Source organism: Carlito syrichta, unplaced genomic scaffold (genome assembly GCF_000164805.1).
Source record: "Carlito syrichta isolate Samal-C Ts95f unplaced genomic scaffold, Tarsius_syrichta-2.0.1 Scaffold305642, whole genome shotgun sequence".
Taxonomy (NCBI): Eukaryota; Metazoa; Chordata; class Mammalia; order Primates; family Tarsiidae; genus Carlito; species Carlito syrichta.
Window position 1 is genome coordinate 302,917 of NW_007249738.1, and position 15,835 is coordinate 318,751.

At 35.8% G+C, this 15,835-nt stretch overlaps 1 protein-coding gene across 1 annotated transcript in view; it reads left to right on the plus strand.

Annotated features, from left to right (window-relative positions):
- The window catches only part of MUC19 (mucin 19, oligomeric), a 180,393-nt gene that overhangs the window by 11,778 nt on the left and 152,780 nt on the right, over nucleotides 1-15,835 (plus strand). Inside the window, exons 3-11 of the mRNA XM_021714400.1 lie at nucleotides 802-822; nucleotides 5,265-5,414; nucleotides 9,948-10,097; nucleotides 11,069-11,242; nucleotides 11,992-12,105; nucleotides 12,788-12,970; nucleotides 13,791-13,973; nucleotides 14,061-14,177; nucleotides 15,220-15,315. Coding sequence (XP_021570075.1) covers nucleotides 802-822; nucleotides 5,265-5,414; nucleotides 9,948-10,097; nucleotides 11,069-11,242; nucleotides 11,992-12,105; nucleotides 12,788-12,970; nucleotides 13,791-13,973; nucleotides 14,061-14,177; nucleotides 15,220-15,315 — 1,188 coding nt within the window. The remainder of the gene's footprint in view (nucleotides 1-801; nucleotides 823-5,264; nucleotides 5,415-9,947; nucleotides 10,098-11,068; nucleotides 11,243-11,991; nucleotides 12,106-12,787; nucleotides 12,971-13,790; nucleotides 13,974-14,060; nucleotides 14,178-15,219; nucleotides 15,316-15,835) is intronic.

Here is a 15,835-nt window from a genome sequence, read left to right on the forward strand (position 1 = left end):
AAAAAAAAAAAAAAAAGAAGATTATTGTAGAGATGAGGTCTCACCAAGTTGCCCAGACTAGTCCTGAACCCGTAGGCTCAGGCAATCCTCTCACCTTGGCCTCCCAAAGTGCCGGGATTATGGGCATGGGCCACCGTGCCCGTTCATTTTCTCTTATTTTTAACAGGGAAAATTAAGCCACTTATTTTTATTTGTATTTGCTTTTACATATGCTTCAGTTTTTATGTACAAATCATGTACTTCCTTGTCTTGTCTATTCAGTGATCAAAATATATGTTTTCCACAACTTTACAGGAATGTCATAGTTATGACTTTATTTGTTCTAACACATTTTAACTTTATTGTAGAGATTTCAAAAAATATAAATGGTGTAATGGAAAGCACATATGCTTTATGTAAGACAGTATATTCCCTTAAGAAGTGGTCTTTGTTGGCGAATGTATTTATCAAATAAATATGAATTGAGTACTCTCTGTGGTTTAGGCACTGTTCTATACTTCTGGAATATGTAAGCAAATAAAATAGGAAGAAACCTTGAGTTTATGAGGCCTAAAATCTAGAAGAAGGATGTACTCAGTAAAGAAAAATATTATAAGCCACGAACACAGTATATTAAAAGGTGGTACAATCTATGGAATAAAATGGAGTAATATGAAATTGGGAGAGTAAGGATAGGGATGGGGTTGCAATTTTAAGTAGACAGAATGTGTCTCATTTAGATGAAATTTAAGCTGAGACTCAAAGAAGGTAAATGCCACAATTAATTTATGAGTAAATGTTTTCTTCTCTGCTTCTTTGCAGGAATACAGGAAAAAGAATCAGGTATGTTATCTTAATTTTATCAACTATAAGGTACAGTAGCTGAGGATAGTGTGAATTCAACATGGCAGAATATTTTTATGGGTCTCTTAGTCCATTTGCCTTTCTATAAAGAAGTACCTGAGGTTGGATAATTTATAAGGAAAGGAGGCTTATTCAGCTCATGTTTCTGTAGTCTGTAGAAGCAGCATGGCACCAGCATCTTCTTTTGGTGTGGGACTCTGACTGCTTCCACTCTTGGTGGGTGGCCAAGGGCAACCAGCATGTACAGAGACCACAAAGGAAGAGAAGTAGAAAGAGAAAGATGGGGGAGGTTCCAGACTCTTTTGACTACAGCTTTGTGAGAACTAATGGAGTGAGAACTCACTTACTACCATGAAGACAATACCAAGCTATTCAGGAGAGATTCATCCCAAAGACCCAAACACCTCCTACTAGGCCCCAACTTCAAAACAGAGATCAAATTTCACCCTGGAGTTTGGGGAGACAACAGCAATGTGAAGAAGTGGGACACTGGAGTTTGGGGTTCAGGAATGAAGAAGGAAGCAGACGGGGGAGTCTCTGCCATGCTCGGGAGAAAAAGAGTTTCTCGTACACATCAATTATTAAATCTTCACAACTCTATTGTTCTCTCTTTCTTGAGGTCTTAGAACCATGATAAAAAAAGATATGGATAAGGTAATTAAGTCAATCAGTGCTCTATGTTGTTCCAAGGACTGACAGAATGAGACTTACACAAAATAAATGACTTCTCATAGTATCAATCAGTCCACCTTCATAGTCTGTGCTAGCAATGATGTTTTTCAAATAAAACAGCATTGTCCGGTGATTTAGATGAAAAAAAGCCACTTTTTGGCTTTGGCGCTCCAGGAAAGGCTGAAGACAAGACTGAGAGAACGTCAGGATATTAAGAATTCAAAGTTAGAAGACACCCTAGCAGATACCATTTGTGAAAAAAATACTTCCCATGAAGTGATTTTTTTTTTTTTTTACATTTGGGATAAACTGATAACCTTTGTTTTATTTGAAGACATAACCTTCATAAAAACAATGGAGAATCTAAAGGTCTAGAATTATCTAGAGCCAATGAGAGTGATGAGTTCCGTCTTTAGAGATTTTTGACAAAGACGTTTACATTAATTGTTTCCCTGGTAATTTTTCATTTTCTCATACTATCTTATACTTGATACTATTATTACAATAACCTCTCATTTTATGCTATGTTTCAATATAAAAAATAAACAGTAAAATACTTCCCAAACACGCATGTGGTATAGGGTCTTTCCATTCATGTTTCTATATCCAACCACCATTTATTTTCTATGCTAAGATTCTCTCTATATATTACACATTCAATTTCCTGAATGATATTATAAAGCAGCCTTTCTATACAGTTCATGACCGGCAACTGCATCTTTTAGTGAAAAAAAAAATTGTTTAGGAGCGGCTTGTCTTCTCTGGTTTAACGTACTTCTTCCCTTTGGCCTATTCAAACTTTTATTGTAAGTGCCTGGTCACTGAAATTTCTATAGTCTGTACCTCTACAAAATAGGAAAGAAGGAGATTCAGAGAAGAAAATAACATTAATATTTACATTAAAAATGAATATTTGTTTTCCTGTGGCGAAAAGGCAGAAGCAGCAGGGGGTGTACGGGAGTGGCTGAAATATCCTTGAAAGAACACAAAGTTTTCTGTTTCCCTGAATTTGATATCCTCACCATGTAGTCCCTGTTTACAAGGGGGTATCCCCCCCAAATAGAATTTATGTATTAAAAAATTGTGTATTTATTACATGCTTAAATTTCAGTCACCTTCAAAGTACTCTGATATAATACACCCATCGAGACACTTTTTCCACTGCTCAAAACAGTTTTTGAACTCATCAATTTTGATGCCTTTTGTTGTTTCTGCCTTTTTTTTGTTTCATCTCTTCCACATTGGCAGGAAGATTCCCTTTGGGGACTTTTTGCATCCAAGGAAACAAACAAAAAAGTCGTTAGGGGAGAGGCCGGGTGAATGCAAGGGGTGAAGGGTTGGTCATGCCGTTTTTTGGACAAAAACTTAATGTGCTGTGTACAGGTTTTTCATGTAAATCACCCATCATGAAATGGGTAAATGCATTGAAAGAATCTAAAAAAAAAAATCACTGAAACCGAATGCAGCCTCTCACAATACTAGCTGGTACACCGATGCCAATAGGTTCCTAGAATACTTACCTAGGAAACCCGTACTACAAGAGGCCCTCCCTTTAAAAAATAATTTCCTTTTGGGGGGGTGCCCCTTATAATAGATAAAGAGACTTTGTTTTACGAAACTTAAATTGTTTATCCAAGGACAGATCAAGAGCACAGTCAGTGTCAAGAGTATAAATGCAGATGTATACGTAATGAAAAGTTATAAATAAAAGGAACAAAATAGGCTGGACATCTGTAATCCCAATGCTTTGAGAATCTGAGGCAGGAGACTTACTTGAAACCAGGAGTTCCAGACCAGCCTGGGCAACATAGTGAGACCCCATTTTTACAAAACAAAAATATATAAAAAATTAGTTGGGCATGATTGTCTGTACGTGTGTTCCTAGCTACTTGGAAAGCTGAGGCAGGAGGATGGTTTGAGCACAGGAGTTCGAGATTGTGGTGAGCTATGATTAGACCACTGCACTCCAGCCTGGGTGACAGAGCAAGACCCTGTCTCTTAAAAAAATCAAGGCTGGACTCAGTGACTCAGCCTGTAACCCCAGAACTTTGGGAGGCCAAGGTGAGTGGATTGCTTGAGCCCACGGGTTCAAGACCGGCCCAGGCAATTCGGCGAGACCTCGTTTCTACAATAAATCAAAAATTAGCTGGGTGTGGTAGCATGTGCCTGTAATTCCGGCTACTTGGAAGGCTGAGGCAGAAGGATCACCTGAGCCCAGCAGGTTGACTCTGGGGTGGCCTTCAGTGTGCCACTACACTCCAGCCTGGGAGACAGAGTGAGACTCTAACTCAAAAAAAAAAAAGCAAAATTATATTTATATTTTTATTTTTGTCTTGACAAAAATATGCCATGACAACCTGAAAATCATATTAAATGCAGAATTTGCAGATTCATTGCAAAAACAGGACTAACTGCCCTGGCCAAGGTCCCTTCACTCCTGCTCCTTCCATTCCTGGCTTAGTCCCACACTTGGAGGGATACCCCAGCTTACCTATCTTAGTCCATCGACTTCGGCACAATGGCCACCCCTAACCTTCCATCTGACTTTGAGGTTCATCTTTTCAGTGTGGTCTCAACTTTGAAAAAGGATTTTAGGAAAGATGTCCATGCAGGACCAAGCAGCAAACTTGGGCTGCTGCCATGAGGATTTAGAATATGGTCTAGAAATGGAAAAGGGCCATTTGTATGTCTTCTCTTAAGAAATGTCTATCTAGATCTTTTACTCACTTTTTAATCTAGTTATTTGCTCTTTTACTGTTGAGTTCTTTGAATTTCTTATGTATTCTGCACATTAGTTACTAGTCAGATGAATAGTTTGCAAATATTTTCTCCCATTCTGTGTGTTAGTTCTTCACTTTTTTTATTGCTGTGTAGTAAAATATAGTTCCATTTGTTTTTGTTGCCTATATTTCTGGAGTCTTAGCTATAAGATCTTTACCTTGACCAATGTTCTAAGACATTTCTCCTGTGATTTCTTCTTAGGTGTTCTCAACATCACCATCCATCAGGGAAATGGAAACCAAAATCATAATGAGATATCATTTCACCCTAGTTTTAATAACTATTATCAAAAAATAACAAATGCTGGCAAGAATGCAGTGAAAAGAAAGTAGAAATGTAAATTAGTAGAGCCATTATGGAAAACATTGTGAAGGTTTCTCAAAGAACTAAAAATAGAACTAGAATATTTTGTAGCAATCCCACCACTGGGTATTTATCCAAAGGAAAGGCAAGCAGTATATCAAAAGGGTACCTGCACTCCCATGTTTACTGCAGCACTATTTACAATAGTGCAATGGTATCAACCTAAGTGTCCATCAACAGACAAATGGATAAAGAAATTGTGATATACATGCAAAATGAAATGCTATTCAGCCATAAAAATAATGATGTTCATTAAAAAGAATCATTTGAGACCAAAAGAAAAAAAAGTAAGAAATGGAAAAGGGGAAGGTGGAGGTTCTGGGTAGGCTTGACTCCTTGACTTTAGGCTTATAGTCTTTGCTCTGAGGAGTACCATGACTCAAGGAAGGCCAGAATAAGACTTGCATAGATCAGAGTAGGAACTTGAAGAAGATATGGATACAGTGATGAAGTCAACCAGTGCTGTATATTGTTCCAAGAGCTGCTAGAACAATGGAACTTACACAATATAAAATGTGACTTTTCATAGTGGCATAATCGGACCACCTTTATATGCTGTGCTAGCAATGCTGTTTTCAAACATAATCTTTTGTTATTTGCTATAGGTGGCTTTTTCTATGGTAGCTCATCCTCCGGTGACTCAGATGGTAAAAAGCTACTCTTTGACATTGGATTTGGTACTTTAGGGGAGACTGAAGACAGGGCAAGAGAACGTCGGGATACTGAGAGTTCAGAGTTGGAAGACACCCCAGCAGGTACTGTTAACAGAAAAAGTACTTCCTATGAAGCAAGTGACTTAAAAAATTTGGGGGGTAATTTGTTAATCTTTATTTTTTTTTGAGAAAATAGTGGAATTGAAATAGTGGAAATTCTGAAGGCATTAATTCTAGGGCCAATGAGAGTGATGAATTCTGTCTTTAGATAATTTTGGCAAATAATTTTACACTGAGTTAATTGTTTCTCTGGGAATGTTTTAGCTTCTCATGCACTCTTCATATTTGGTGCTATTATTATTATGACCACTCATTTTCATGCTATCTTTCACTATAAAAATTAAACATTAAAATACTTTCCAGACACAGATGTAAAGCAGGTTCTCTCCATTCATGCTTCTGTTTCCAACCATTTATTTCTTACACCAGGATTATCCGTTTAATTTACACTTTCAGTTTTTTGAATATTATTATTTAGAGCCTTTACACAGTTTATGGCCTGTAATTTCTTTTGGGGGTGGAATTTAAATTTTTTTTTAGTGGAGGCATATCTTCTCTTGTTTGACATTTTTCAAACTTCTTCAAACAGGACCTATTCAAACTTTCTGGGAGGGTCTGGTCCCTGAAATCTCTATAGCTTGTACCTGTACAAAAATGTGAAAGAAGGAGGTTCCGAGAGGAAAATAACTTCAATATTTTATATTAAAATTTGATATTTGTGTTCTTGTGGTGAAAAGACAGAAGCAGTAGTGGTTATGGGGGAGAGGTTGAAATATCTTTAGGAGTCACAAAATTTTCTGTCTTTCTGTGAAGTTGATATTGTTTTAGTCTCAGTTGTTAAGTAGTTAGTTTAATAATTAAGAAAACTTTGCTCAAAGAAATTTTGTTTTAGACATGTTCATTTGCTTATTCAAGCAAAGGCCATGGACACAGTAGAGTCAAGGGTATAAATGCAGATGTGCACATAATGAAAAACTTTTTGCAGCTACAATGAATAAAATAATACATAAAATATGTTTTTTCTTCTCCCTTTACAAAAATACATTTTTGACAACCTGTATAGCAGGTATCAATACAGAATTTTCAGATTCATTGGAATTCAATACAAAAACAGGGTGGGTCATACCTTAGCCTTTAGACCTCTGTTCCTTCTGTTTCTGTGCCACACTTGGAGGAATAACACAGTTTACCTATCTTGGTTCATCTATTTTAGCACATTGGCCATCCTGTGTCATCCCGCAGATCTATAAGAGTACAGGTTCTGGGTAGGCATGGGCCCTGGATTCTCAGCCTGTAGTCTTTTCTCTATGAGGAGCTTCATGACCCAAGAAAGACCGGAGTAAGACTTGCATGGATCAGAGCAGGACCCCAAAAACATATGGATAAGGTGATTAAGTCAACCAGTGCTGTATATTGTTCCAAGTTCTGCCAGGAAAATGGAACTTAGCACAAAATAAAATGTGGCTTTTCATAGTGTCATAATCAAACTACCTTTATATTCTGTGCTAGCAATGGTGTTTTCAAATAAAATCTTTTGTTATTTACTATAGGTGGCTTTTTTGGTATAAAACGGCATTTCTTTATTTCACATACTTTAATTTCAGAACAAAATGTACAAAAAACACGTGATACTCAACATTCAATCTTGTTAAATTAGGGAGAGAATGAGGCCCTTGTTTCTTTCCTTAGACCAGGAGAAAAAATACCACTAGATATCAGCCAAAGGATCCAAGTGGGACAGAGCCACTCAAGGCTGCTGTGGGAGCCATGGGGACACTATACAGGGAGCAACAGATAAAAACTTTTAATCTACTTCTTCTTCCATGAGAGATGCATCCTCATTGCCTTCGATGGGATGGGGTGAGGAGAGGGGTGATGTGGATCTCATCAAGAACAGCAGCACCCAGCTCTTCGGCTGTCACTTCATTGGCTTTGGCATTCCAGGAGAGACTGAAGACAAGCTGAGAGAATGACAAGTCAAGGATACTGAGAGTTTAAAGTTAAAAGAAACCCCAGTAGGTACTGTTAGCAAAAAATATCTCTTACCTAGGAAGCAAGTGCCCTTCCACTTTTTTTTTTTAAATCTTGAGAAAGATGCCAATGTAAGTCTAGGGAGTAGGCCTAGGCTGCAGCCCTGCAGTCTTGAAATAAATTCAGAAAAGAGGAGTAGATGGCACAAGCTCTGGGTAAGTGTGGCCCCTTGACACTTGGCTTGTATTCCGTGTTCTCTGAAGAGTGTTGTGACACAAGGAATGTCAGAGACAGATTTGCATAGATCAGAGTAGGAATCCCTCTTGCCTGAGTGTAAGAGAGGTCCAGTGCCATTCTGACTGCAAGTGAGGAATCCCAGATGGGCTTACTCAAATGTCCATACTTTTCCATGGCTGAATACTGGCTTGCTTCCTTCTACTTTACCATGAAATTAAAATAGTAACATGTTAAGGACCGGTTCTGAAACTACGTGACGTTAAAGAAAGATGATGAGAGAGAGGATAAAAAGGAAAGGAGGAAGAATGTATAGTGAAGAGGGATGAGTAGAGGGAAAGAGGAGACACAGAGGGGAGATCTTCCATGCGGAGAAGAGTAGAACTACAGTGGTTTGGGTTACCTAGTAAGGTGATACCTCATTCAAGCGCTTGTTTTCCTCCTAAACCACTTACATGCAAATTTTATAATTTCAAGTATGTTAAATATTGAGTGCTTCTCCCTCAGACTACATTATAGACTATTATTTTACTTTTCTCATAAGCACACAAATATGTTATTTACTATTTGCTTTAGAAAAATAGATATATATTTACTACTGACATTAAAAATTGTTAAAAATACAAAGAGTGGTAGTTTAAAATATATTTAAAAACAAAATCTCCCACCCCCTCTGAAAACCTCTCCATGAAACTAGAAGAGAAAGAAAGCAGTGTTTTTGTGAAGTAAGCACTAAACTGGAATATGATTCATATGATAGACATTCTGCTAAAGAGATTGCAAAGAAGCAGGAAATCTCTCTTTTATAAAACAAGAGATACAATCCATTGCATATAATTTGTGAAGATAACAACTAGTTCTTAAGTAAATAGACTTGACAGCACCATTTATCACTCATAGTTCATCCTAAATTTACTTGGTAGTTGGACAGCCACCAGTGTTTGTTGATTGCTTTTAAAAGAAAAAAATGAGTTTTTGTGTATTAATAACTAGAGGCAGGTGTGCAATTTGTAGCCAGACACCAGCTAAAGTTAGTTTCCTCCCTCTCAGAAACCTAGCAGATGGGGAGTTACCTTCCTTAATAGTCACATTTCAAAGTGTTAGCCCCTAGCTTCTAGAGAAAACATTCCTGAAGTGTTCATTTAGTTTTAAAAATGATTTTTATATATTTCAGAGAGTAGAGAAAGAACTCACAAGTTTTCTAGAGTAAATGATAAAAAAAAGTGTTTGTAGGAGATCTCTTTATTTTAATGGGAAGATTTAAACTGCTTATTTGTATTTGTCCTTATATAATCTTCAAATATTACTTACAAATCATGCATATCATTTTCTAGTCTATTTGGTGACAAAAATGTATGTATTCTTTAACTCTACAGGAATATCACAGTTATTAAGATATTATTAATTCTAAAGTATTTTAATGTTATTGTAGATACATATGTATATGGAATTGACGTGATAGAAAACATATTGTAGATACTTAAATATGTATATGTAATTAGTGTGATAGAAAGTACAAATGCCTCATGTAACAAGGTATACATAACCTTTAGAAGAGGTGCTTGTTGGTGAATGCTTTACTAACTAAACATTAATTGAGTGCCCTCTATTGCTGAGGCACAGGTCTAGATAACCTGCGTGTCTCAGTAAATAGAACAGGTAAAGAATCTTTGCTTTTCAAAGCTTAAAATGTAGAAGGATACAATCAAGAATCAATCAACATTATTAACAGTGATAAAAGTGATTTGTTACACCTTGTCTGTTACAGGGTGGTAAAATCTATGGTACAAAATAGAGTAACACAATGGCAACTGCAAGTGTAAGGGAGAGGGTAAGGTTGCAGTTTTAAGTCTTCAGAGTGTAACTTATTGAGATGAAATTTAAGCTAAGAATTGAAAGAGGTGAATCAATTACTTTATGAGTTCATGGTTTCATCTTTTGTCCCTTGTAGAAGTATAGCAAGGAGAATCAGGCATCTTATCAGTTATGAGGTGCAATAGCAAAGGACAGTATGGATTCAACCATGGCAGAATACTTTGATGGAGGGAGGTGGGGCACTGGAACTTGGGGCTTAGTAATGGAGAAGGAAGCAGACAGGAAAATTTCTACCCTGTTCAGGAGAAGAAGAGTTTCTAGTACACATCAATTACTGAATCTTTACAACTCTATTTTGCCCTCTTTCTTGAGGTCTTAAAACCTTATCAAAAAGATATAGATGAGGTGGGTTAGTCTACCAGTGGTGTATGTTGTTCCAAGGGCTGCCAGAATAAGGGGACTTACGTGGTTTTTCATAGTGTCATAATCAGACCACCTTTATATGCTATGCTAGCAATGCTGCTTTCAAATACAATCTTTTTTTATTTGCTATAGGTGACTTTTTCTATGGTATCTCATCTTTTGGTGACTCAGATGGTAAAAAACCACTCTTTGGCATTGGATTTGGTGCTTTAGGTGAGGCTGAAGACAGGGCAAGAGATCTTCGGGATGCTGAGAGTTCAAAGATAGAAGACACTCCAGCAGGTACTCTTAGCAGAAAAATACTTACCTAGGAAGGAAATGACTTTTTCTCACTTGTGATATTCTGGTAATCTTTGTTTATTTGCAGAATATGACCTTAATAGTAATAGAGATGCTTAAGGCACTAATTTTACTGCCAAAGGGAGTGATAAATTCGTTTTTTAGAGAATTTTGGCAAATAGGTTTACATTAAATTGTTTTTCTGATAAATTTTTTCTTATGCTATCTTTATACTTGGTATTATTGTTATTATTCATTTTGATGACTTTTTTAATGTATAAATTCATAGTTTTAAAAGGCTTCCTGGTCCCAAATGTAGTGTAGGTTCTCTCCATTGATATTTTTGTACCTAACCACATTTTATTTTCTGCAACAAGATTCCCTATTTAAATTACATGTCCAGTTTGCTAAATAATATGATAAGGAATGGTTTTTAAATGTGTGGATTGCAATTTTGTTTTTAGAGGAGAAAATATAAAGTTCTTTAAACGAGGCATGCCTTCTCTGGTGCAACACATTTCTGCTGACTTGCCTACTCAGACTTTTCCTGTACTTGCATGTTTTCTGAATCTCTATAGATTGTTCCTCCTCCAAATTAGAAAGAAGCAGTCCCAGTGAGGAAAATAACTTTAATATTTTATATTAAAATTTAATATTCATGTCTATGTGGTAAAAAGGTAGAAATGACTTTGAGTATAGAGGTATGTTTGAGATACCTTTAGGAAGGAAACATTTTCTGTTTTTTCAATTACCTGTTTGGGATCAACAAACTCAATATGACTCAAATGTTAAGGCTGATGTATTTCCTCTTATTAAAATACTTAGACGTTAATTATTTCCTCATGTTCTATCTTTGTCTTCAATGCCCCCAAAACTTTGCTTTTCTTATGAAAGTCTCTCAGATCTTATGGTAAATTGTATTATATGAATGAATGTTACTTTTCTCTAGTAATGATTGTATTTTTGTATGGTAGATGAAACCAGTTCAGCGAATGGTATTGCGAATGGTGTCTCTGGTGGTATGGAATTTGGATTTGGCATTGCTTCAAATCAAAATGAAATTGGTAGGGGTTCATCTGACCAAAATGGATTTGATGTGAAATCAGTGTATGGATTAGCTGGTTCTGATTCTGCTGCCAGGGAAACAGGTATTCTAAGTTGTTTCTTAGTTTCTGGTTTTGACAGAAAAATTGATTTATCAGCAGAGCAGGGATTGGTGATGTTTTTGACCAATACAGATTTAGCATTAGAGAAATTCATGAGAAAAATGTGTAGACTATATGTTTGATTCTTAAAGGATCTGTGTTATTTTCAACAGAAATCAGTCATTTAAACACTAGAGAAGAGGCAAGTAGATTGAAGGCTTTTATTAAAGGAGCTTAGACCCTAAAGGAAGAGACCCAGTTTCTGTCCCTAGTCTTTCACACTAATCTGCTGTGGACTTTGAGAAAGCCATTTAACCTCTCTTGTTCCCATGTTTTGTCATCTTGTACAAAATTAATTGGGGCTTATGTTTTGTATGTATGACATTTACAATGTTAACTTTAAAATTCTACTACTCATGTTTGAACTAGTTTTCTTGGAAAATAGTGCCAAAAAATAAATTTACAAAAGTGTGGATAAATAGGATTTTACATTTAAAAATTAGAGTCAATGAAGGAAGTGCCAATAAATTATAGCAACTCCGAGTATTTTTCAGTCAGAGCAATTTACCTTTAAAAATGTGGACATTGGTAGAAGCAGGAAGAACAGCAAAGACTTCCTTCGTGGTAAATTTATGGGCCTTGGCACTGGTGTCACTGACTCAGGAATTCTGATTCAGAGTTTCTTAATTAAAAATACAAATAATTCTCATTCTTTGTTTATTGCTCTTGATAACATTTTAATTTGTCATTAGGTAGAAGCATTTTGCTTTTTGACATTGGAGTTGGTAGTGAAAAAAGGGTGGATTCGGTTTTGGTAATTCTGGCTCTAGTGAAGTCAGTATTGGTGGTCATAAACAAAGACTTTGGTGAGAAAGAAATAGGGAACACTGGAAATTAAGTTCTAGTGATCTGGATATTGCTACTAGGGTTTTTTTTTCCCACTAAAATAAAAATCATAAGATGTGTTTTAGATATTCCCTGTTGACAATGTTATTTATTTATTTATTTATTTATTTATTTATTTTCAGCAGATAGCTCCAGTCTTAGAAGTGGGGCTGGATAGAGTGGCAGTGCCTCTATAGATTTGGGATTTGGTTTGGGGACGTTTGGTCAAAAGGGAATAGGATTCGGTAGAGTGGATGGATGTGAAATTAGCTGCAGTGGATTTGCTGGGGGTCATACCACAGTCTTTGGATCTGATGCAGGTAGCTCAGGTCTCCAAACTAAGACTCATTTCTTGAAATTTAAAAATTAATTCAATTAATTAATGGTTAAAAGCCTTTTACTTTAATACTATTTAACAACAAATTGATGAATAATGATTAATTTTAAAAACACTGATATTTCCATTATTGGAATGGGGTCTTCTGACTTAGAACCTGGAGCAGGGAAAGCTAATGTGTTTGGTTTTACATTTGCTGATTCAAATTCATCTAGTGACAGTGACATTATTAGCAAAAAAAAAGTGTAATTTTTTGTGCATATAAATGTCTGAAACATAAAGACATTTTCAAATGCACTCTCTGACAATTGTTTTATATTCTGCAGGTGATATGAGCTTAAGAAGTGTGAATCAATTTGTTGACAGTAGCTTTGGAAATGTGCTATCCAATTTATGGGATTCTGGTCAGCAGGGATTTGGAATCAATGAAATTGGAGGGAATGGAATAAGTGGCAGTGTATCTGTTGGGACTGGATTCAAAGGCCTTGGATCTGATGCCAGTCGCTCAGGTATCCCACCTAGTCTCTTTTCCCGAGGTACCCACTAAGTTGGAAATATTCGCTACTTTATGTTAAAGTATTTTAATTTTTTTGATAGTGGGAATACTTGGATCTCTTGAATTTGGACGTGGAAGAAAGAAGGTTGTAGTTGGATACTCTGATTCAAATCAATTTGGTGACAATGACCTTTGAAAGTGAAATACAAGTTACTAGAGAGTCTAGTTCCAGTGGTTTCAATGTTAATATTTAATTTCTGTGCCTAAGAAGTTTGAATCATAAGCTTACTGAGATGTGTTTTGATGATAAACATTTTATATTCTGCAAGTGATACTAGTGCAAAAAATGGGAATACATTTTTTGGTGATATATCTGACAATTTGGGTTTGGGTTTTGAGACATTTTATCAAAAGGGATTTCGAAGCAGTGAATCCAACTGGAATGGTAAGAGCAGTGGTGAATCTGATGTCAGTGACTCATGTAGTCTAGTCTTGGACTCTGCTCTGGTGAAATCTAAATTGATTTCAACTTGTCATCCATTATTTTATTAATATTTTATTTTTCTGTCAGTGAGAAAGTTCAGTTTTTTAACAATTATTTTTGACCTGGAAAAAAAGGGGGACCTGAATTTGGTTTTGGAGATTCTAGTTCAAATCTGTTTGATGAAAATATCCGTAGTGGTAAAGATTTTGATAGAAATGGAGTAGGTAGTTTTGGAAGGATCTAGTTCTGGTACTGTAGGTACTAATAGTTAATTCCTGTGCACAGAACAATTCTGAATCATGGTATGTGTTGTAAGTAATTGTTGTGACTCTCATTTTGTATTCGACAGATGGTTCAAGTGGAAGAAATGAGGTTGAATATTCTGGTGTTGTCTCTGAAGACTCAGGAGTCAAATTGGGGTCAACTAATCAACAGGGATTTGAAGTCAGTGGAAGTGGTGTAAATAGAAAGAGAAGCAGTGAATCTGCTGAGGCTGGATACTTGAGTCCTGGATCTGATGTCAGTGACTCAGGTATCTTAACCTGCATTCTATTCCCAGGAAATTCCAATTATTTTCTTTTTTCCTATTTCTTTTAATCACATTTTGGTTTTCCATTAGGAGGAAACACTTGGTCTTCTGGTTCGGGAAGTGGTGGAGAAAGTAAGGGTGCAGCTGGCCTTGATGTTGGTGCTTCTGGACTAGACAAATTTGGTGAAACTGGCCTTAGTGGTACAGGTACCTGTGGTGACAGAAAGGATATGGTACTGAATTGGGTTCCCAAGGCTTAGGCATTGAGCTTTATTTCTTATTATTAAAAAGTCAGAATTCTAAAATACATTTTTAAATAACAATGACAATTAAAAACCTATTTAAAAAAAGCAAGCCTGAATCCTCAAATGTTGAAATGGATTTAGATATAATCAGGCAAAAGTTACTTAACATTCATTAGCATAGGATGTGGAACTGGTTTTATAGCTGTGAATATATCAATGTGGAATTCTTTTTGTTACTTTTGTGCAAAATTGATTTGGAGTCAGTTGAAGAGGTGGTTAAAATAGCAGCTGATTTTTGAGGCTCAAACTTTGTATCCTGGATCTGAAATAGATGGCTTAAGTTTTGTTTGCAGGTCGATTTCTGAGAAGAGTGAGAGTTGTATCCTTTCTGAAAATCTCATAAAATTTATTATTTCCACTTAATGAAAACATTAGATTGAATAGTTTTTGAATTTGCAGTACAAATTGCTAAAATAATATTTGCTCTGGATGTGGGAGCTGTTTTGGTGCTGTTAGCAGTGCTTTAAAGCCTTGAGGGTCATGAGAGTAGATGACAACAGAACTGTGGAATACTATTTTTTTTTAAAAAGTGAAATCTAATTAGTGAGAGATATGTAGTAATGGTGACCTAACTCAGGATTAACTATTAATGAATCTGTTAAAAAAAAGTCCTTGTCATATGGAAATAATTTTTTGTTGTTGTTACTCTTTGGACATCAGTTTTGAAGTCAATACTTCAATGGATCTAAGAAATTTGAAGTCATTCATTATTTCTTGGCACTACTTTTTTGTCATCACATTTGTTGCAAAGGGTTTAAAGACACCAAATTGCTGAACTCCAGATTTACTGCCATTTGCTGAGGTCTTGAAATTTAAGTGTTGTTCCTGAGAAATGAATTCAGAATCAGTTCATTCTTATATTTCTATTTTGGAGTAGTTACCAATTTGAGATTTTTCTACTATTTGGCTGTCATATTTTGACTGCTTTAATTTATTCATATCAGGTAGACTTTTTTTAAGTAGTGTTCTTTCTGATGGTGTGTCTAATGACCGGAAACCTAGTGGCTTTGCAATGGCAGGTTCTGAATTTCTGGACGTTAGTTAGTTCATCTAGATTAGTGGTTTTCATGTTCCTAGTTTCTATGAATATACAATTTAGATTGCATTGAAATAGTACCTAGATTTCCTAAACATAAAGCAATTCAGAGTGGGAGCAAGTTTGGATGACACTGGGATAGGAGCTCTAGAGCCCTTTCTACTCAACCTTATTCTCCTTCCCTGGATACTTTTTAAGACAACTGACTTAGAAGAAATTAATTTGATGTCTATTAATTTAGTGACAAGGCATTTAATTTTGTTATTTCAACAAGTTGTTCAGTTGATAATTTATTTTTGTACAGCTTCATTTGGTCTAAGTCTGCTAGCATCAGCATTGCTAAACTTGGATCTTTTATTCACCAGATTAAAAAAATCATTTTACAAAGTAAAATTATACACAGAAAGTAGCCTAACCATTTCATTCTAAAATAGGTGTCATAAGCTCATCTGAATACAGTACATCTGGACCATCCAGTGTGCCAGGTAATTTGATTTATTACTTGAGGTGTTTAAAAGACACAC